Source organism: Perca fluviatilis, chromosome 22, assembly GCF_010015445.1.
Source record: "Perca fluviatilis chromosome 22, GENO_Pfluv_1.0, whole genome shotgun sequence".
Taxonomy (NCBI): Eukaryota; Metazoa; Chordata; class Actinopteri; order Perciformes; family Percidae; genus Perca; species Perca fluviatilis.
This window is the reverse complement of record NC_053133.1, coordinates 19,702,922-19,722,493: the sequence shown is the minus strand read 5'-3', so window position 1 is coordinate 19,722,493 and position 19,572 is coordinate 19,702,922. Positions and strand designations below refer to the sequence as shown.

The window sequence follows — 19,572 nt, the reverse complement described above, 5'->3', positions numbered from 1 at the left end:
AACTTCAAATTTTGATTCGTCTGACCACAGAACACTTTTCCACTTTGCCACAGTCCATTTTAAATGATCCTTGGCCCAGAGAAAATGACTGCGCTTCTGGATCCTATTTAAATGCTTTTTTTGACTATGGTTTTTTTTTTGTTTGACTATGGTACGATGGATTGTGTTCACCAACAATGTTTTCTGGAAGTATTCCTGAGCCCATGTTGTGATTTCCATTACAGTATCATTCCTGTATGTGATGCAGTGCCGTCTGAGGGCCCGAAGATCACGGGCATCCAGTATGGTTTTCCAGCCTTGACCCTTACGCACAGAGATTGTTCCAGATTCTCTGAATCTTTGGATGATATTATGCACTGTAGATGATGATAACTTCAAACTCCTTTCTGATATTGCTCCACTATTTTTCACCGCAGCATTGGGGGAATTGGTGATCCTCTGCCCATCTTGACTTCTGAGAGACACTACCACTCTGAGAGGCTCTTTTTATACCCATTCATGTTGCCAATTGACATAATTTTTGGAATGTGTAGCTCTCATGACATCCAAAATGAGCCAATATTTGGCATGACATTACAAAATGTCTCACTTTCAACATTCGATATGTTATCTATATTCTATTGTGAATTAAATATAAGTTTATGAGATTTGTAAATTATTCCATTCTTTTTTTACTCACAATTTGTACAGTGTCCCAACTTTTTTGGAATCGGGTTTGTATATAGTTCCATCATATCTAAAACATAAAAGGGAGGTGAATTCATCAAAGAGATCTTGTTTTCCTGCATTGCATCTTATGAAACACATCATTTAATAAAAACTGAAACACATTTTGGCCAGGAAACCTTTGCAGAGTGTAGCCCTAATTTCGTATTGGTAAAGGCTCCATATCAATCAGTGTGCCCAAGTCTTTTTGCCTTTGAAATAATAAAGCAACAACTAATTTGTCAGCATGCATCAACTACAACTCCCATGACTCTTAAATCCACTGTCAAAACCTCAAAGGAAAGAAACCTCCAAAAAAATTTTTATTAAGGTGGGTACACCGTGCACACTGCAAGCAAACATATCCTAGACCAGCAGAAAGTGACATACACACAATGACAGTGAAAGATTCTGATTTGGATATCAGCTCATATTTGACTTGATTGCTTAATAACTGATAATATAATCTTGTGGGAGTTGAGGAGTTAAAACATATTGCTGATCTGCAGGCTTCTCATATCTCAGTAGTGGCTTTTCTCCAAGCCAACAACTGAAACCATGCATTATGAATACTCAAAATCAGAGTATCAGTTTGAAGAATGGTGGGAACCATGGATATTTTTTTCTTTAAATTGTACATGTGGTAAACATTCCATCAAAGACACACCTTATCTTTGGGCAAACCCTGCTACAAAACATGTTGAAACTTAAAGATTCACAGTGCACTTTGGTTGAAGCAGATGTGAAAACAAGAATGAACCAGAATTCCCTGAAGGCAGAGTGAGAGTGCCAAACTCATGATGCAGATCCAAGAAGTAAAGGGAACATATCTGAAACAGAACTTCAGTCATTTTCTTATATATTAAGATTACAGTTAAATGTTTGTCAGTTTTAATTAGATACTTTTATTCTCTGCTGAGGACTTTCAGGAGAACGTTTGTTTAAAATCTGTTACTGTATGTTATCACTCCCCATTAATATTAACTGAAGCTGCTATAAATGGTTTAACAATACATAGATATAGCCACCTTAATTCTTCAGGCCAAGAATTGATTGAAAAATCTCCAGGTATACCTCGATATCTGACTTGTCCAGACTTCTCAAGAAGCGAAAATGGTGGATAACCCCGGCATGGGTGTTGAGTTGCTCTAATGCAAGATCCACTCCCTTCTTGTAGTCATCAGTTAGCCCATTATAAGAATCCTGGGCCCCGACAGAGCACAGCACAGCTCCAGCACAAACCAGCAACAGCAACCCAGCAGCCATCTTCCTCCGAGTGTGTGAGGAGGGCAGCTCGGCTCGGAGGGTGAACTCCCTCCTCTCTCTGTGGGATCAATACTCGCATCAAAAACAAGTCCTATTATGGCTGTATGAGTAACAAGTGAAACTAAAGAAACTCGCCAACAACAGGCCTGCTGCACAGACTGTTTACTTTGTATCTCCAAATTCCAGTAACTCCCCCAGGGGACACAGATTAAAGCTTGTCTTAACAAAACACATTCTCAATAGGGGTTTTACACAGAAGTAAATGCTCGCCAGAAGTGGAATTGCACTCGTATCCCTAAACATTATTACAGTGGAGAGTTGGATTAGTAATCCAATTCCTGGAAGCAATCCCAACATGCCATGAAAAGCCTTTGGCCTCAGGATAAAAATAAAGGTCAGAGGTGATCAGTGGGTGAATTAACTCTGTTTCTGCCTCATCGGCTCCCTTGTTGCTGCATTAACAGGAAAGTAGTACACTTTTAAGAAATGGGGGTTTTCTTGTAATATACTTGACAAGTGTTTATTCCTAAATGAAATTGACTAAGCAGTGAGTACTAATCACCATTTTTTAATAACACGCGATCAGAGATCTTACGGTGCATTTTTCTTTGCTGTAGCTTGTGGAGGGGGAGCTAGTTTGACCTACTTTGTATACAATTCAGTAGTTTACCAATGGTTCCCAATCTAGGGGCCAAGCCCTTCTAAAGGGTCAAAGGATGAACCTGAGGTGGTATGACATGAGCCATCTGTGAGAATAAATGGTTGGTAATTTTACAGGATTTGTTAACAACAAAAAGTAAAATATTGCCAGCCTTCTCCTTTAAAATACTTACTCTAGTCAAATTAGGTGTTAGTACAAGTAGCCCATTCATACTAATAGTGTACACATTGAAAAAAACCTTCAATTGTTCACAAATTAAACTTTATTGACAGCTTGTTGAACAAATTCTACATTCTTATATTTTTGCATAGAGGTAAACTACATTTCTGAAGATGATACAAAAATCGATACTAAATACTACAGAAATAATACTTGAGGTTGTGAGCGCATTAACCTGTCGTAATCTGCTTTAATACTAAAAATAGCTTTTAAAAACACAAATAAACCCCTGAAAGATGTCAAATGAGTCATCCAAGTCTTCACTCGGTTCCCTTTGACGTAAGAAGAGTCGGGGCTCCACTACTGTAACCCATTGTGTTGCAGCGATCTACTCGGCCCGCCTTCATCTCCTGCCATTCAGAACAAAAAGAGAAATGAAAAAAGTCAGAAAACAAATTCAAAAAGTTATATTCAGTCTTTGCAGTGTGGTCATTTAAAAAAAGTGACCTTCCAGTGAACAGACTAACCTCTGTAAGGGCCGGTTTGTGGACACAGTGAACATATGGTTGGGGCTCCTGTTCAATTTCTCCTCGAAATGTTTTGTAACAGATGGCACAGTCTATCAGCGGCTGCATGAATGCACACAGACAAAAGAGCAGAGACGAGTTAGAGCAGGCAGTCGTCCTCGAATTCCGCATTTCTGACTTCAGTAAATCAGACACAACTTACTCTGTCGTTTCTGAACTGACAAGCTGTGGAGTCAACCGTCCCTTTTTGACACTTGGTGGCTTTAAGGTAGAAGTGGTGGTAGATGTAAGCCACGTCAAAACCAGGCTGAAGAGAAAGAGGAGGATTACATCCGAAGCAATTCTCCCCCACACTAAGAGGGTTTTTTCCCTGATAAAATCCCTACATTTATTGATGATTGCTCACAGCAAATCACAAGAAACCACTCAATAATAGCCATAAAACACAAGCCAAACACTCACTCTGAAAATCTGAAATACTGTACCTGAATGTCTGACTTTGTGATACTTCTGAGATAGAGAAAATGGTGCTGAATTCCAGCATGAGAGTTGAGCTTCTCCAGGGCCAGATCCACTCCTTTCCTGTAGGTTTCAGGAAGTTTGTTGTAAGCCTCCTGTGCATTAGAGGAAAAGAACAAGGCTCCGACGCTGAAGAGCAGCAGCAATAACGCAGCCATCTTTTTCCCTGTGTCTATAACAATGAGGGCGAGGGGATAGTGCAACGGCCCACGCCCACCCACTGTGTTGTTTTCCTGAACAGGAAAGAACATCCAGCCCTCTTTTTCCTGGGAAACACAAAAACATTACTTCTTTTTACAAGGCTTGACTGACTGTATTTGATGTTTATGCATAACAGATTTCAACATGAGAATTTGTTTTAGTACGGTGGCCATAAGAGCTCAAATACCGCAACTTAGAAAACACATGCAAATAGACAAAATAGAAGTGAAAAAAAACATCCTCAACAATTTGAAAAACGTGCGGCTCTTATTTACCGACTGCTTTTATCTCTTTAATTAAACTGAAAAGGTTTTTCAAACTGTTCTTACAAATAGAAACGGCCCTGCATGGTCAGATACTGACCCCCCTCCCACACACCAACCCTGTCTCCTACAAAATTACGTTCCCATACAGCTAAACTGCATTCTCAATTAAGTTTGAGGGAAACATTTTCTCCCAGATTACATTTTTCTTTCAACACGTTCGTCCCAGCGACCAGTGCACATTAAAACGGTTTTGAACAATTGAAACAATTATTTTTAAACATGTGGTTAACGGTGTAAATTGAAACTAAACTACTTGGTTAGGTTTAGGAAAACATCATCATGGGTTAATATAGTTACATAACTTCAGTTTGTAAGTTACTTGTGTAACGTGATTTTAAAATAATTCGACGTAACTTTTGGTTTCATACGGGACGCAGCGGTGGAACAGTGAGTGAGGCCCCGTTTGTTTGACCCACCATCCACCCTGACCTTCTCCCTATGTGACTTTTTTTTTCTTTTTTTTTTTAGAAATATTTCCTTCGAAAAGTCATCCTATTAGCAGATGTTATTGCCAAAAAAACGTATTTTATGAACTCACAATGTCCTTGACCTTTGACCCACCTTTGATCAGTTCATCACTAAATTGAAGTGGCAGTTTGAGCAAAAATTGAAGAAATTCCCTTGAGGCGTTCGTGAGACATCGCGTTCACAAGAATGGTATGGACCCACGGACGACATAAAAACACGACATCCAGGATAAATAGAAAATTACTTTTATTTGTCATCAATATTTCAACCTTTAATGTACAAGGGAACATCAGCAATAGCCTCTCGGACTTTGTATTGCTTTTGAAATGGAACGACGTATCGAATCAGCTACTTTGGCATACACAGACACCAACTTCACTTCATCCACAGGCACAAACATAAAACTGACACTGCCGACTTCTCATTAACATCCTTCAAAGTCCATGGCCATGATGCAGCCAAATGTGTACATTTAAAAAAAAAAAAAAAAAATATATAGGTTTTGTGATGTGACAAATAATACATCTTCAAAAACAGCAATAATGCCTCATATTGCAACACATAAATAATGTAAAGATGTTTGATTTAGGAGCGTCTCGAATGTGCAAACTATTGTAACACGTGTGTCGTCCTTACAAACGCAACAGACAGTTGTAGCGGATCACTTCATGGTCCCACAGGCACTTGAGATGTTGTGCACCTTTTTGACACCAAACAGGCACAAGATCACAATGACAGTCAGGCTGGGAACGTTCAGAGGGAAAAGTAGTGTCTCAAACACACACTTGAGAGTAACAGAGGACTGAAAATGTAAGTTATTTGACACGGTCAAAGCTTTAACCAATACATGTCACACCGACACAACATGACATAAAACAAAACATATATATATATATATATATATATATATATTTTTAAAAGCCTTCACTCTCAGTAATGCATGAATATTGAGATTGTCTACACAAATTTGGTCGACCAGGCAAGTTCACAACATGAGTGTGAATGAAATGTTTAAATTAGTACCCCCCACCAAAAAAATTATGATAAAACAAGGAATGTTAGGCTATGAAATGTTAATTAATGCTGAAGCTTCTTCAAGAAACATTGTTAGGAGATGTGAGATGACTGAACTGCAGCTTATTGTTCTGATCACAAAACACAAGACATTTGGCACTTGGACAAAGAAACCAATAAATTACAGTGATTCCCATAAACACACCAAGTGATACAAACTCTACACGATAACATTAGTGCCCTAAACATGTGCATGGCGACATTTAAGAGTATATTTATTATGCCACTGTGTTAATTTTCTGTTAGGATTAGAAACATGATGCCACGTCATTAGTGTAAAGAGAAAATTTGATTTTCTTGTACAGTTTTGTTACGTCATCGTCACAGTCCTGCTAGATCTCCCTCTGCTGGTGATTTTAACTCAATGCAGTACAAAATTGGACATAAAACCCCAAAGGTCATCTAAACCACTGCATTAGAGTACAAAAAAGATGTATAGTTAAAGGACAGGCTAAAATGAATCACAGATAGTCGTTTAAGAAGCAAACTAAAGCAACAATGATATTAAGGGAATTAAAAAGGACTACAAAATGATAAAATGATTACATGTACATAAAATACAGTCATTGTTCAGTCTGAAAAAAGTGCTACGAGCTTCAGGAGGCAGTTAAAGTGATCAGCTGTCTAAAATAAGACAGAATGTGGAAAAAAAAACTCAGTATACCTTTTTTAATTTCCTTCATAAGGCTCTTGGTGAGTTTAAAAAAATGACAAAAGTGACAAACTTGAATAGCGGTAAGTCAGCGTGCTAATATAAAAGAATGTACCCCATATTTCCTCCACATATTCAATGTGAATCAAAGCAACCTTTCAGGGCTAAAAATGAATTAGTCTTGCAAATCTATCTACTGTAATCACATTAATTTGAGCTCGATATCACATCATTTGATTTGGATTCTCCTGTCCCCTGAAATATATATTTAAAAAAGTAAATTATGAGTGAACACACTCTGTTGACTATTTGATTTCCTCAGTTGGATTAAAATCTTTAGTGCTGTTAACCGGAAGAAAAGTCCCAAACAATCTGATAAAAAGCTACTTAAATAGTTAAGTTGGACCAAAGTAACAACCAACCAGACCTTCGACATACCGTACGTTCATGTCTCAGTGAGAATAAAGAGGCTGCACAGTGATGTGGCATCAAATCGTGATTGTTTCAAGTTTAAAAGACTACGGATCTCAATGGCTGGTAGACAAATTTTTGGTGTCCAGTAAGAGGAGTTAAGTGGTAATATGAGGGCTTGTTGCAAGTTACACAGGCATGTGCATCTCTGAGTACTCATCGTGACACTCACGTTCGTCAAACTTCGGCTCCGCGTCATCCGCATCCAGCTGGAAGAGTGAGAAGAAACGTCAGGATTAATCGTTGATTTTCTCATTTGACATTATATATGAAAAGAAATTCTAAAAAGAAAAAAGTTACTCTCACTATGAGGCATCATTGCTTGGTGTAATTACAATTTTCTAATGTTTAGTCTGCTAAATAAAAACCTCAAACATTTCCCAGAGTGCCTTAGAAATAAGCCATTTTTCTTTGATGCCAAAATCATGGTAGTTGCATTGAAGATATCTCCACTTGACACCAGGTTGTGCACAATTAAACAAAAGAATAAAGAAAATCAACAAACTACTGATGTATTTAAATGTATTTAAATGTTTTTGATATTATGTTATTGCATTTTTGTGTCTTTATTGTCAAAACCAGTGCACAACAATCAGACATCACAGCTTAAACTGAAAAAAATTATTCAGAAACTTACCAATATCAGTGCCAATCATAGATTTTTAACTTTAACTCCCCTAGTGCATAAAACTAAAGTTAAAGAATATTGCATTTAATCTTCTGCTGTCTAATAACATTTCCAACAACGATTCTAATATCACATTGCTGCAGCTCATGTAGTGGTGCAGGTGTATTAAGCAGTATATTGCGCCCTCCTGTGGTCAACTTACACATGCCATCTCTCTGGGGGTGAAGATGCGGCGCAGCAGGAACATCTTGACTGGTATGGTGAGGAGGAGGACGAAGGGGAAAGCCAGCGACGCCTGTGTCGACATTACAGCCCACAGAGCCGCCAAACACACCACCTGGATGCAGGTGAACAGATGCATACGCAGCGTACGGACCTAAAGGAAACCGAGACAATTCATTAGAACTTACCAGCACAAGTGTGAGACCAAATCAGAGATGAAGATTAATGTGGGATTTAGCTCAATAATAATAATAATAAGCTTCACTGTTGCCATTCAAAATCTTTTAATGTTGTCTTAGGGAGAAATATATATATATATATATATAGTTAAAACCACTTAAGACCCTTACTAAAGCTACAATGATTAGTAGATCAATATTTCATAGACCAAACATTAAATAATTAATTAACAGATAAATCAATACTAATTAATTGCATCCCTAATACGTTTATTTTTATTCCTAAATGTGAAAATGTTTGATCCGACTCCTGTCAATGTAATAATATACATTATAATACTGTAATATCAGGATTTTCTGACGTGCAAGAACTTTATTTATAGCATATTCATAGCCTAAAATATAATTTATGCTATGACTAGGAAAAAATATCTAAAAAGCTAGTGTGATAATGTGATTCAAGTATTATTTCTTACACCTGAAACCTCCATTACTTTATGTGGAAAAAAAATAAAAATAAAAAAGCACTCCTCTTACCTTGCGTACGTAGGTGTGGTCAGGGTGATACTTTGGTGGCATGAGCAGCAGCATCATCCGCTCTGTTAGCTGGATACCATTAAGGGACATCACACCCATGTAGAGGAAGATACCAAACAGCACCGCCAGGGGGATCTGACGCAGCAAGTCACCGATCACAATGGACATACCTTGATGGGGGTTGAACAAATAAACAAAATGCTAAATATTTAAAAAACTGGAAAGAGCAGTAATGAGAGGTCACTGTCCGACACTCACCAACCATGATGGCCACCAGGAGCCCGGTGACTCTCTGCTCCTTCACCTCCTGGATGCGAGGCTTGTCTCCGGGGGCGACAGCCTTACTCATGACAGTGAGGGCGTTGACGTGGGTCACCGAGCGAACGGTCGCGGCGGCCAGCCACGGCAGGCCGAACAGAGCCAAGCTGCCGCCCAGCACCACGATCAGCAGCAGGTCAAGATGGAAACCAGAACCCTTCACCAGCATGCGCTCCTTCTTACTCACTATCAGGCTGCAGGACGACATGGAGGTGGGGGGGGGCAGCTTGTTATTCACACAGTCACAGATGCATGTATCTACTAAAAATGAATTTTAATATTTTAACTGTTGTTCGGATTGCTTTCTTTTTTAATTTAAGCACTTTGAGCTGCCTTTTTGTGTATGAAAGGTGCTACATTTCATGTGTAAAACAATAAATCCAACTTGAAAGTCCTGTTATATCAGTTTCCGGCTGTACAATAGAGATTAGTTAAACTCAATCAAAACAAAAATCGGAACAATGACTCTTAAAATGTCATGATGGGACACAACTACGTCATAACGTGGAGTAATTCTGATGATATTACTGCGTGATGGGACTTGTAACTCACGTGGTGATCTGAGTCTCCATGAAGATGAGGATGAACACCAGCAGAGCGGGAAAACTGCAGGCAAACATCATCCAGATGGGGAATTCACCGTTGGTACCCAGAGGACTGATGATCCAGCCACGTTTTTCGGTACTCGTCACAGAGAAACCATGAGGGACGCTCAGTTTCTGTTTTAACAACAGGAATGAGTGTGACAGCAAAGATGAGGATTGTCCGTCTTGTGAATCTTTATTAGCCAGACGTCAAACATTTAAATAAGATTTAGTGGTAGTATTTGAGTTTTACCTGTGTGTATGTGTCGTTTATACTGTAATCCACCAGGACCATGACGAGGATGGCAATGGGGACGCCAAAATCTCCAATAATCCTGCGCAACTGAACACATAACATGGGAGAGTTTGAGCAGAACTGGCAGCTTCATATATTATATGCGAGTATAATCAAAAGAATTGCAGCTACTGTGATTTTTGTATTGTATTACAACTTCTACAAAGAAAAAACTAATTAGAGAATTTTAAGATTAAAAGTTCAGTCTTGACCTTGAAACCACATGGTCCATTTACTGGCTGTTTTGGAGCTTTTGATCGAATCACAAGAAAGGAAGAAAATCGTATCAATCTTACTGAATGCTCTTTCAGGTGAGAGTGTTTTGCCAACTGATGTATCCAATTTCAAGAATCAATTTCAACTTTTAAGCCAACATAAGACAACAAGTTCTTAATATTTTGTGAAATATGATACCGCTCTCATGTCTCTCCGTTAAATATGATGCTACAGCCAACAGCAACGTTAGCTTAGCACACAAAAAAAATTAAGGAAAACTACCACCTCTCAAGCTCACTAATTAGCACCTCATATCTAGTTTTGCTTTGCTGATTACTTCTCTAACTATTCCTTTAACGTAACAAGGAAATTAACATGACAACTAGGCAAACTCCAACTGCAAAGGAAGATCATATGATACAATCAAAAGCTCCTGAACGGCAATTAAATTAATCTTGTGCGAAGACTGTTTAGTCAACTAGAGCATTTTAGACTGCATGTATTAGTGGCTCAAATGAGTCTTTGTCTTGTTAAGGAGGATGTATTTTGACTCTCAAGAGGTTTGGATGCAATAACTGACTGCACTGATTGATTTATGATAGCACAATTAAATGAATATGTGGGTAAATAAATAGGGGTTACTGACTGATGTTTTTTTTTTTTTTTTTTAATATTAAATGTTTAGCTCCTCACCCTCCCAGGGAAGAATGCACTGTTCTTGAACTTGCGCAGGTAGAAGGCAATGAAAAATGTTCCGGCCATGAGAACCAGAGAGAGCAGCGCAGTGTTGGGCTGGTTTTGGACCGTCGCTGGCTGGGTGCTGTTGCTTAGAAGTGTGATATTTTCCTTCGAGGCGTCCCCTTCTGTGCCGTTGTTCAAGGGGCAACTTCTCAGCGGGTGCTCCTTGAAAATCTGCCCGAAGACACAATGTTCAAATAAATGCCCAATATTTCACAACAGAATACACACGCAAATATGCATGCACACATGTACACCCACTGCGATTACTTTCCTTAGAGGGATTATCATTTATCAATCTTTTATGTACCACAACCACACTATTCTGGAAAATGACATTATCCCGTAGCCAAACGTCTTTCAGGTCTGTGCCGTAAAACTTTAGAAATAGCAACCTTTCAAAGCCTATATAATAAGTAAACTCTTAATCCATTTAACTTTCAAGGCCAATCAATCACAAAAGATTTCAGGTGCACTTGTTAGAAAAACATACTCATTTCGACCCCAAGATTTGAATATTGTCCAAAGAATAGTCTGTTCAGTTTAGTGTCAGGGATGTGAACACGCAGCGTGCCAACAAAAACTTTTTGTAATGAGGAGCTGTTATTTCACGTCTCAGGTGTACCCTGCCGAGCTTGATGAAGGTCTCGCAGATGAAGATGAGGGAGATGAGGAAGGAGAAGATTTCCTGGGTGAAGCGGGACACAAAGCGGACCAGGAAGCTTCCCTCGAAGGCCACCATGACGACCACGATGATGATGAGCCAAAACCCGATCCAGACCCGGCCCGTCAGGTACTCCATTTCATTTGCTTTGCAGAACTGAGGACACAGAGCAAAGAAACTCTATTCATACACTGGAAAATGTTCACAGCAGCCAATAAAACTTGCATTATATGCTCCTGAAAGCCTTTTTTGAGTCTGGCTTTGTCCAAAGGTAACAAAATCCACATAGTGGATAGTAAAAAAAACGAATTTTAAGGGGATTATGTGGTGGATAATTTTTTCCAGGAGTCTCTGCTGGTGACCTGGCAACCTCACTATGACAACAAGACGCCAGGAATGTACTGCCAAGAAATATAATATGTTGGTGCTGGTAGTTGAATTCTGTTACGTTTGTACAGAGCTTTCAGTTTCATCGGTTTTGGTCGTTGATCAACTTACACTGTAAAAGGCTTCTTCAAAGACCAGCAGGGGTCCAGAGAAGCCCACAATGAGTAGCGGCTGCGCTCCGAGCAAGCAGAAGATCACACCCTGCACTGCTGTCGACACAATCAGCTCAGAAACACCAATCAGACCGTCTGTCTTCTCACCTAGCAAGAGACGGACAAATTAGCAGTTACAAACACCAAAAAGGTTTAAAAGGTCGGTCAATTAGATCATTAAGTGAACCATCAAGACAAAAACGTGAAAGGGGTTTGACATTTGAGACAAACTGTGAATCCACATTAACTGGACTCTTTCGTTCCTGTGTGCAACTCACCCAGTAGTCCTCCGAATGTTATGGCTGGAGAGAGAGCAGCAAAGTAGATAAAGATAACGGCAGCCATGCACTGACTGTTCAGGGCGTCCTTGAAGTCACTGAGGTACTTTGGGTAACGGCGCCGCACGTCTCGTATCAGCCCACCGAAGGGGCGTCGGGTGCGCTTTAAAGGGTCGTCTGACTTTTTCAATGGTGTGAGGAGGGCCTCTGTGTGACAGGAAAGAGCAGGTTATTTATTTCAATATCAGGAAGTCATATAACAGCAACTGGTATTTCCTTTAATAAGGCCACAGATATAATAGATTACCTTTTTCTTCGTGGCTTTTAGGCTCCTTTGCCAGTTTGACCCCCTGCTCCTCCCTCTTGCGCAGCATCTCGCTCTGAAAGCGAGCGACGGAGCGCAGCAGCTCGTCCCCTCCCATCTCTGAAGGCGGCAACACGATGCTGCAGTCCAGGAAGCTGTTGATGGCGTTCAGCAGGTCCTGCCTGTCGTCCGCCAGGTAAGCCGCCTCGTGGAATGGCTGGATGGGAATTCAGATATGGAAAAATGTAACCAATAAAATAAGCCATGAGGGAGACTCTTCTAAACTATAGTTGTTTGTCCCGTTTGCAGACCTGTTTGCCAGTTTATGTGGCAACAATCCATTTTATTTCACTTTCCTTTCTAGGTGTTGAACATGTAATACAAAACAAGTGAATCTCCTTCATATTTCATGGGAATGCTCTATGATAAAGCCTTTATGGGAGAATATACTGAATTACAGGGAAAAAGGTTTAGAACTTTGTACGCTGAAGTTTATTGTGGGATTTCTCTATAATGTACTCGGGCTGAATCAAAACATTATTGCTTTATTCTCAACAATAGTGTGTGTTTCCTTGTTATGTCATTTTATGTAGGTGAGATGTAACTGTGATGTGTGATTTGGGTTTTGTAATAATAACTATCCTCCGATGTCTACAGCTCACTCACCTTGTCAGACATAAGTGTGGAGATGGAGCGTCCTATCTGGTGATAGTCCATGCTGGTGGTGGGGGGTCCCAGGAGAACGAAGAGAAACCTGACTGGAACAGGGACCTCGAGGACGGACTCCAGCTCCACAGCCTCCTGCAGCCGCACAAACGCCATGGTGGGCTGCTCCAGGAAGTCCACACTGCCTGGAAGATGGGCGGGACATAGCAGTCAACATACAGGCAGTAGTACACTAAGTACAAGTGATTTTAAGTTGATATTTTAAGTTATGTGTATGGTTTTATAGTAGTAGTAGAAGATCACTTACCCACAAGGACAACAGTGGCCTCAGCATTTTCAGGAATCTTCTCCAGCAGCTTCAGCTCATGTTTGGATTTGGACCGATGCATACCGGACACCAAGGTCGGCTCCTTCTGCTGCGAAAGAAAAGCAACACAAGAAGCAAAAATCTGAAAAATTGAAGAATACTTGTAAATGGGACTTTTTGAAAACATTTCAGACTTACCTGTACATCGTTCTTCTCCATATCGATGCATGTTTCCATGTCCCCCGGGGCGTAGACGGTGCCCATGAGCGGGTCGGTCACCGACGGTTCTGGCGGATGGGTGTGATTGGCACTATTGTGATGCGTTATCAGGCTGCCCAGGCTGGCCGCGGAGATGTTCCTGGGGAAAGGGCTACTGTGCTCCTTTTCGTCGCTTGGGTGACTAGGGGAAGCAGGGAGAGGAAGAGAGAGGGTGAGCATGAGGAAGAGAGGCAGTAAGCGGGCATGAAGCCACCTAGTAGCAGGAAGTGTGCAGCAATGAGAGAAAATCTGTTTAATTGCGGTTTATCCTCATAATTAACGGTATGAACAGGTATTAGCTTTGAATGTCTGGCTACGTTCACACCGCATGACCTTTTAAAATGTGTCCTATATCAGATTCCAGTGTGAACTGTTTGCGGTTTTGAAATGACCTGCATGCGCAAAAGAACACTAACAATGAGATCAGACGCAGCACTTTTATTTATTTATTTTATTTTATTTTTAAATTTCACCACGGGGTGACCCTGACTCGCGAGCGCGTTAAACTCCTTGGTCTGTGTTTACAGACCGGTCGGGGGGGGGGCGGGGGGCGGTCGCATTGAAAAAAATCTGATCTGGGTCGGATTCAGGACCACATGTGGAAGTGGCCTGAATCTGATCTGAAAAAAAATCAGATCTGGGCTAGATTTGAGTGTTCACACTACTTATGAAGAAGCCTTACCTGGTCACTTGACCCCAAAAAAAAAATCGGATTTGGGCCACTTTGGCCTGCAGTCTGAACGTAGCCTAAGTGTTGTCTCGTGTCATTAAAAGCATCACCAAGACGTGTACCACATACATCTCACGGCTCATGGTTGACATCCAGCTAAGGACTTTGTTGCATGTAACGCCCATCTCTCTCTCTCTCTCTCCCCACATTTCCTGTCAGTGGCTTAACTGCTACTGAATTAAAAATCAAATATATCCCAAAATAATCCTTAAAAAAAGTAAGATTTTTACCACCCGATAGTACATTGTATACAGCTTTGTTTTGGCGGTTTAACTCTTAAAATTGATAAATGTCTACTTGTGACCCCATAGTTAAGTGAGTAAAAGTGATTTTTGCTTTTTTAGATTGTTTGAACTTTTAAAAGCCTAAAGAAGTGAGTACCTATTATTTGACAAAAAAAGCCACAACTAGAGAAAGTCAGACAAAATAAACAATTTAGCTTTTTACATAATCATACAATCCCTCTGATTTAACTTGGGACCTCCATAGGGGGTCTTGACTCACAGGTTGGTAACCAATAATATGGTTAATTGATAGCAGTGATGATATCTGCCATTTCTAGCTTGTACTCAGACATTACATGGAGCAAAAAATGTCACAAAACACTGTTTTCAAAACTTAGAGAGCAAACGACAAGGTAGTAGTAATATTGTGGAAAATGTTTGCCTCATAAACTTAAAGCGGGGCTCCGTCCGATTTTTGGAAGAAAGAAAGAAATCTATCAATGTAGCTCCTCTTAAAGGAAAACCACTGCTTTTTTGCTGCAGTCTGGAGCTGCAGGTCACCTGTGTTTCAGCAGCAGGGCCCTCAGGACATTGGCTCGGTCCTCAGCTTTGATCTGGTCAGAAATGATCATCTGCTCCACCACCTGGTGGGCGATGCCAGGCAGGGTCTTCTGGTCCAGGTCCAGCAACACTGCGCCTGTGGACGCACACATACTGAGCTCAGTCGCTGACTTTTTAGGCCTAAAAAGGTTCCACAATTAATTCGGTTTCCATCTCTTACCATGTGAGATGGTCTTTCTGAGTTCCAGCAAACTGCGGAAAGACAGCGAGGCTACGTGAGGTTTCCCCCAGCGGTCGGTCTCCTCCTCCACGTCCTCCTCAAACTTGATCCATCGAGCTGTCTCCTTCCACTGCATCTCCTGGTTCTTGTCTATAGTCAGCTCGTTCAGCTCCACAAACACCTGGAGTCAACATCACAAAGGAACAGGTGCAGGTGAGATAAAAAGCATCCAAACTGTCCACATAAAAACATGCATGTTCAACGTGCCAAATATTCAACTCAATAGCAGAAGCACTGTATTAAGTCAGTGATTCAGTGGTGCATTTTGCACGTCAACATCAGAAAAACAGGTACATGCTTAAATGGGTTACCAAGTGATTTATTTAAATTCTCTCAAAACAGAAAAGATACTGTAAATATTGTCCATGTTTTTACTCTAAAAAACAGAAAAACAACCAATGACATCTTAAAAAGCTTAATACTAAATATAGTCAGTGGAGACCATAATATTCAGCTCTCTCAGCATCAAACATCTGTTAAGATGTTATTCATTTTAACACCATGCTGGTCAGTCACAAGCCCCTGTGAGATTAAGACCAAAAAACAGGCTGGAAATTACTCTTGTTATAGCATCTGCATGCCTGTGAAATCACGCTCACACGGAGCAAACCATGACTCTGGCCGGTCACCCGGCCTCACCTTCTCAGCCATTTGACCGAAGTCCATGTCCAGCAGGACGCCTTCAAGCCGCGAGGCAGAGCGGTACACAACCACAGGTAATGACTGGAGAAGCGAGACGTTGCAGGAGAGGACTCAAACACTGATACGACAGCGGCACAAAGGATGGGACCCTCACACACATACCCACAGGTAACTCTTCCTCATCACACACACACAGACACACACACGCACATACACACACCTGACAGGGACCTGTTCTTTACCCCCGTGTTGCTGAGGGCTCAGGGCTGTGTAGGAGAATGTGTGTGTGTGTGTGTGTGTGTGTGTGTGTGTGTGTGTGTGTGTGTGTGTGTGTGTGTGTGTGTGTGTGTGTGTGTGTGTGTGTGTGCGCATGTTAATAAAACATAGCTCTCCCTCTCTCAGGAGCTCCCAGTGTCTGGTTACCTGAGTTCTTTTTTTCTTTTCCGTGTGTGAAAGGAAAGAACTCATTCATTCATTTTTAATTGTCTCCTTCCCTCCCTGTCCCATCCACAGAAGAGACAAGGCAGTGGTAAATTTGAGATAGAGAAAAATAAGGGAAACCATTTCCCAGGATTTGTTTCAATTTATGGTTACATTTTTAAACCTGTAGTCTGAAAATTGAAAATAAAGATTATAAACATAGCACAGGAAAGAAAATTTCCCACCAAAACTTCCTTGAATTGCAGCAGAATTTAAAGCTACATTGTGTAAGAATTTCTCCCATCTAGCGGTGAAATTGTATATGACAACCAACTGAATATTACTTTCTAGCCCTTGGTTGGTTGCCCTTAGCTGGTATTCTGTCTATGATAGAGTGGAAATTTCTAAGTGACCCCAAACTTTTGACCGGAAGTGTATGTCCCTCTTTGTATTGTATTTTAAAGATGGAGGCGCTACATGGCTGCCGTCATTAGAGCGAGTCGCTCCTATGTATTCTGAATGATTCTGAATATCAGATTCTACGCTTACGAGAATACTTTGATTAGCTGGTGGAAGTAATTACACATGAATGAAAGAACAAAGGGTTTTTTGCTAAGAATCAACTTAAAAAATTACACAATATAGGTTTAAAGAGCCCAGTCAGTTTAACATTTATATTACTGCAGCATTTGACATACTAATTATTGCAAATATGGGCCGGTTCTGATTTTGGGTTTTAATAATGTTGAAATAATGTTGATTTTTAGATAATTCAATCAACAACATAAACATCTTTCTCTATTTTATATCATTGTAAATTTAATACATACAGGGTTTGGACCATTGGTTGCTGAAGGATTAATTCATGATTTAAATAATCATTATTTGCAGCCCCAATTATCATATATTGACTCTGCAAATCCTAGTTGTTGGTTGATGTTGAATGAAAGCAGCATTTGTAACCTTCTGATTTCATAATTCATCCTAGGACTGGAAAAAAACATCTATTATAATTATTTCCTAAACCTGTAACTTGCATTTTTTAACTATTTTCAGATATTTTGTAGTCTAAACGATTTTGATTGCAATCAGTTAATTTCAAAACAGTTGACAGATTAATTGAGTATTAAAATTATTATAAGTGGTCGCCCCAGTTTTGAATTCTGGTGATGAGTTGACTTCTGTTTACCACAGGATCACAGATTGTGTATTATAGGTTACCAAAACCAAAAGATTCTAACCCAGTAATTTATAGCATTAAATGTTTAACAAAATAAATGTAGCTACAGATGAGGCAGAAAAATGGGACAGACGTCCTAAATCTCAGGCGTATAATTAATTGACGCGACAAGTGAGTACTGTAATGTCTCACCTCATGTGGGGTTCGGTCCTGCTTACGACTGCGAGTGGTCGGCTCTTTGTGGTCCTTGCCCGTGTGCACCACTTGTCCCTTGGTGTTCTTTCTGACCAGGTGTCTGCGCACGCCGGGAACATCTTCGAAACGATGACCTGGTGGAGAAGAAGAGACGAGAAGAGGGATGAGAATGTGTTAAAGAACACAGAGAAGGAGGACTTCAAATATCCTGAAACACAAATTCTAACCAAAAACAAACGGCATATGCAATTCAATAAACATGATATCCAAATAATATAACTGGAAATTACATCCCAGCACAGGACACAGAGGCTGCATGATTTTTTGCATGTGCTTTTTTTGTGTCTTATTTTGTGCTTCTGCAGCCCTCAGCAAGCACACATTAACCTTGCACCCCAAGTTTAAATGTCAGCCCACCAAGTCACAGAGGGTTAGGCCACCACGCTTTTGTTTCTGTGGTCCCTCAGCAGGGAGTAGAGTTACTCAGGCTGGCATTACACCAGGCACTGAAAAGAATGTGGAGAGAGACACTGGATGGCACAGACATCACACTGCAAGTAGGCATTGTCCGATCAGGTGTTAAAGAGTTCAAAGATTAAGAAAAACTAGTGAAAGCTAAGCAAAAACTGCAACATGCATCAGAACTAATCTTCATTGCCAGTTCAGAAAAGAGAGAAAAAGAGATTTTCAGCTGTTATACTGCTCATTCTAGCTTTACTTCAAGTTATAGTGAGAGTGTCCCTTGTCAAGTCGCTCCATGATGTCTGAGTGAGGTTTGGGGCAGAGCCTGGAGTCAAATGAGGCCTGAAGTGGCATGCAGCTCTTGGAAGGAAGAGGAGGTTATGTGGTGGGCGTAGGGTTAGTGCTGGCACAGCCGTCTGACCTTGTGTAAGTTTTGACAAATCGGAAAAAGTTGCCATTTCTTGACCGGCGCCTGACCCCGCTGAAACTATCAGAAAGCATCAGTGAGCGGAGGTGTTCGTTCGTTCAGGTCGGACCAAAGAGGAGGAATAGTGATCTAATAATTCCTATTGTTGAGCAGCAGCCAGAGACACTTTCCCAGGATGATTTACGGTGGCGGGAAGCAGAAAAAAGAAGACAGAGAATAACTAGTAATGAAGTGGTTGGGAGGCTCACCAGTAAGCCCCATAATGACCAAATATGTGGACAATATCAAGCCTATACCTCCATCCACAGCCTCTTTATTTTGCCTTTAAGCCCACTTAACATGTTTTATGTGAGATTTCCAGATTATTTTGTCTTCTATTATCACACCTTTTTAAAGATTTTTTTGCGGCTTTTCACCCTTTAATTTTTGGGGAGAGAGAAGGGGAAGACATGCATGAAATTGTCACAGGTCGGATGCGAACCCTGGACCTCTGCGTCGAGGCATAAACCTCTCAGTATATGTACCACCTTTTTAATTTGTATCGCTTTTAAATTTCCCCCAGAACAAAAATATTTGTTTCATCTGCAAATAATATGAATTGTAATAGTTTGATACCTTGCTGTCTACAACCTTATAATTCAAGTTTTTATCCACATACATAGCTACTCCTCCTCCTATACAGTTGACTT

At 40.4% G+C, this 19,572-nt stretch overlaps 1 protein-coding gene across 6 annotated transcripts in view; it reads right to left on the bottom strand.

The window, feature by feature from the left end:
* Positions 1-5,061: 5,061 nt before the first annotated feature.
* Positions 5,062-19,572, bottom strand: part of slc4a2b (solute carrier family 4 member 2b) — a 47,747-nt gene continuing 33,236 nt past the window's right edge. For 2 of the 6 annotated variants that reach the window (XM_039789489.1, XM_039789490.1), the window contains exons 8-24: positions 17,992-18,128; positions 15,498-15,678; positions 15,278-15,413; positions 13,703-13,976; positions 13,505-13,613; positions 13,198-13,382; positions 12,535-12,748; positions 12,228-12,434; positions 11,909-12,057; positions 11,372-11,566; positions 10,702-10,920; positions 9,751-9,840; positions 9,466-9,632; positions 8,854-9,107; positions 8,596-8,765; positions 7,860-8,033; positions 5,062-7,238 (exon numbers count right to left, since the gene is read on the bottom strand). In XM_039789489.1, the coding sequence (XP_039645423.1) occupies positions 7,158-7,238; positions 7,860-8,033; positions 8,596-8,765; positions 8,854-9,107; positions 9,466-9,632; positions 9,751-9,840; positions 10,702-10,920; positions 11,372-11,566; positions 11,909-12,057; positions 12,228-12,434; positions 12,535-12,748; positions 13,198-13,382; positions 13,505-13,613; positions 13,703-13,976; positions 15,278-15,413; positions 15,498-15,678; positions 17,992-18,128 (2,942 nt within the window). In that variant the 3' untranslated portion in view covers positions 5,062-7,157. Of the gene's footprint in view, positions 7,239-7,859; positions 8,034-8,595; positions 8,766-8,853; positions 9,108-9,465; positions 9,633-9,750; positions 9,841-10,701; positions 10,921-11,371; positions 11,567-11,908; positions 12,058-12,227; positions 12,435-12,534; positions 12,749-13,197; positions 13,383-13,504; positions 13,614-13,702; positions 13,977-15,277; positions 15,414-15,497; positions 15,679-16,196; positions 16,281-17,991; positions 18,129-19,572 lie in introns of all 6 variants that reach the window. The other 4 variants (XM_039789494.1, XM_039789491.1, XM_039789493.1 and 1 more) reach the window with 4 other exon arrangements.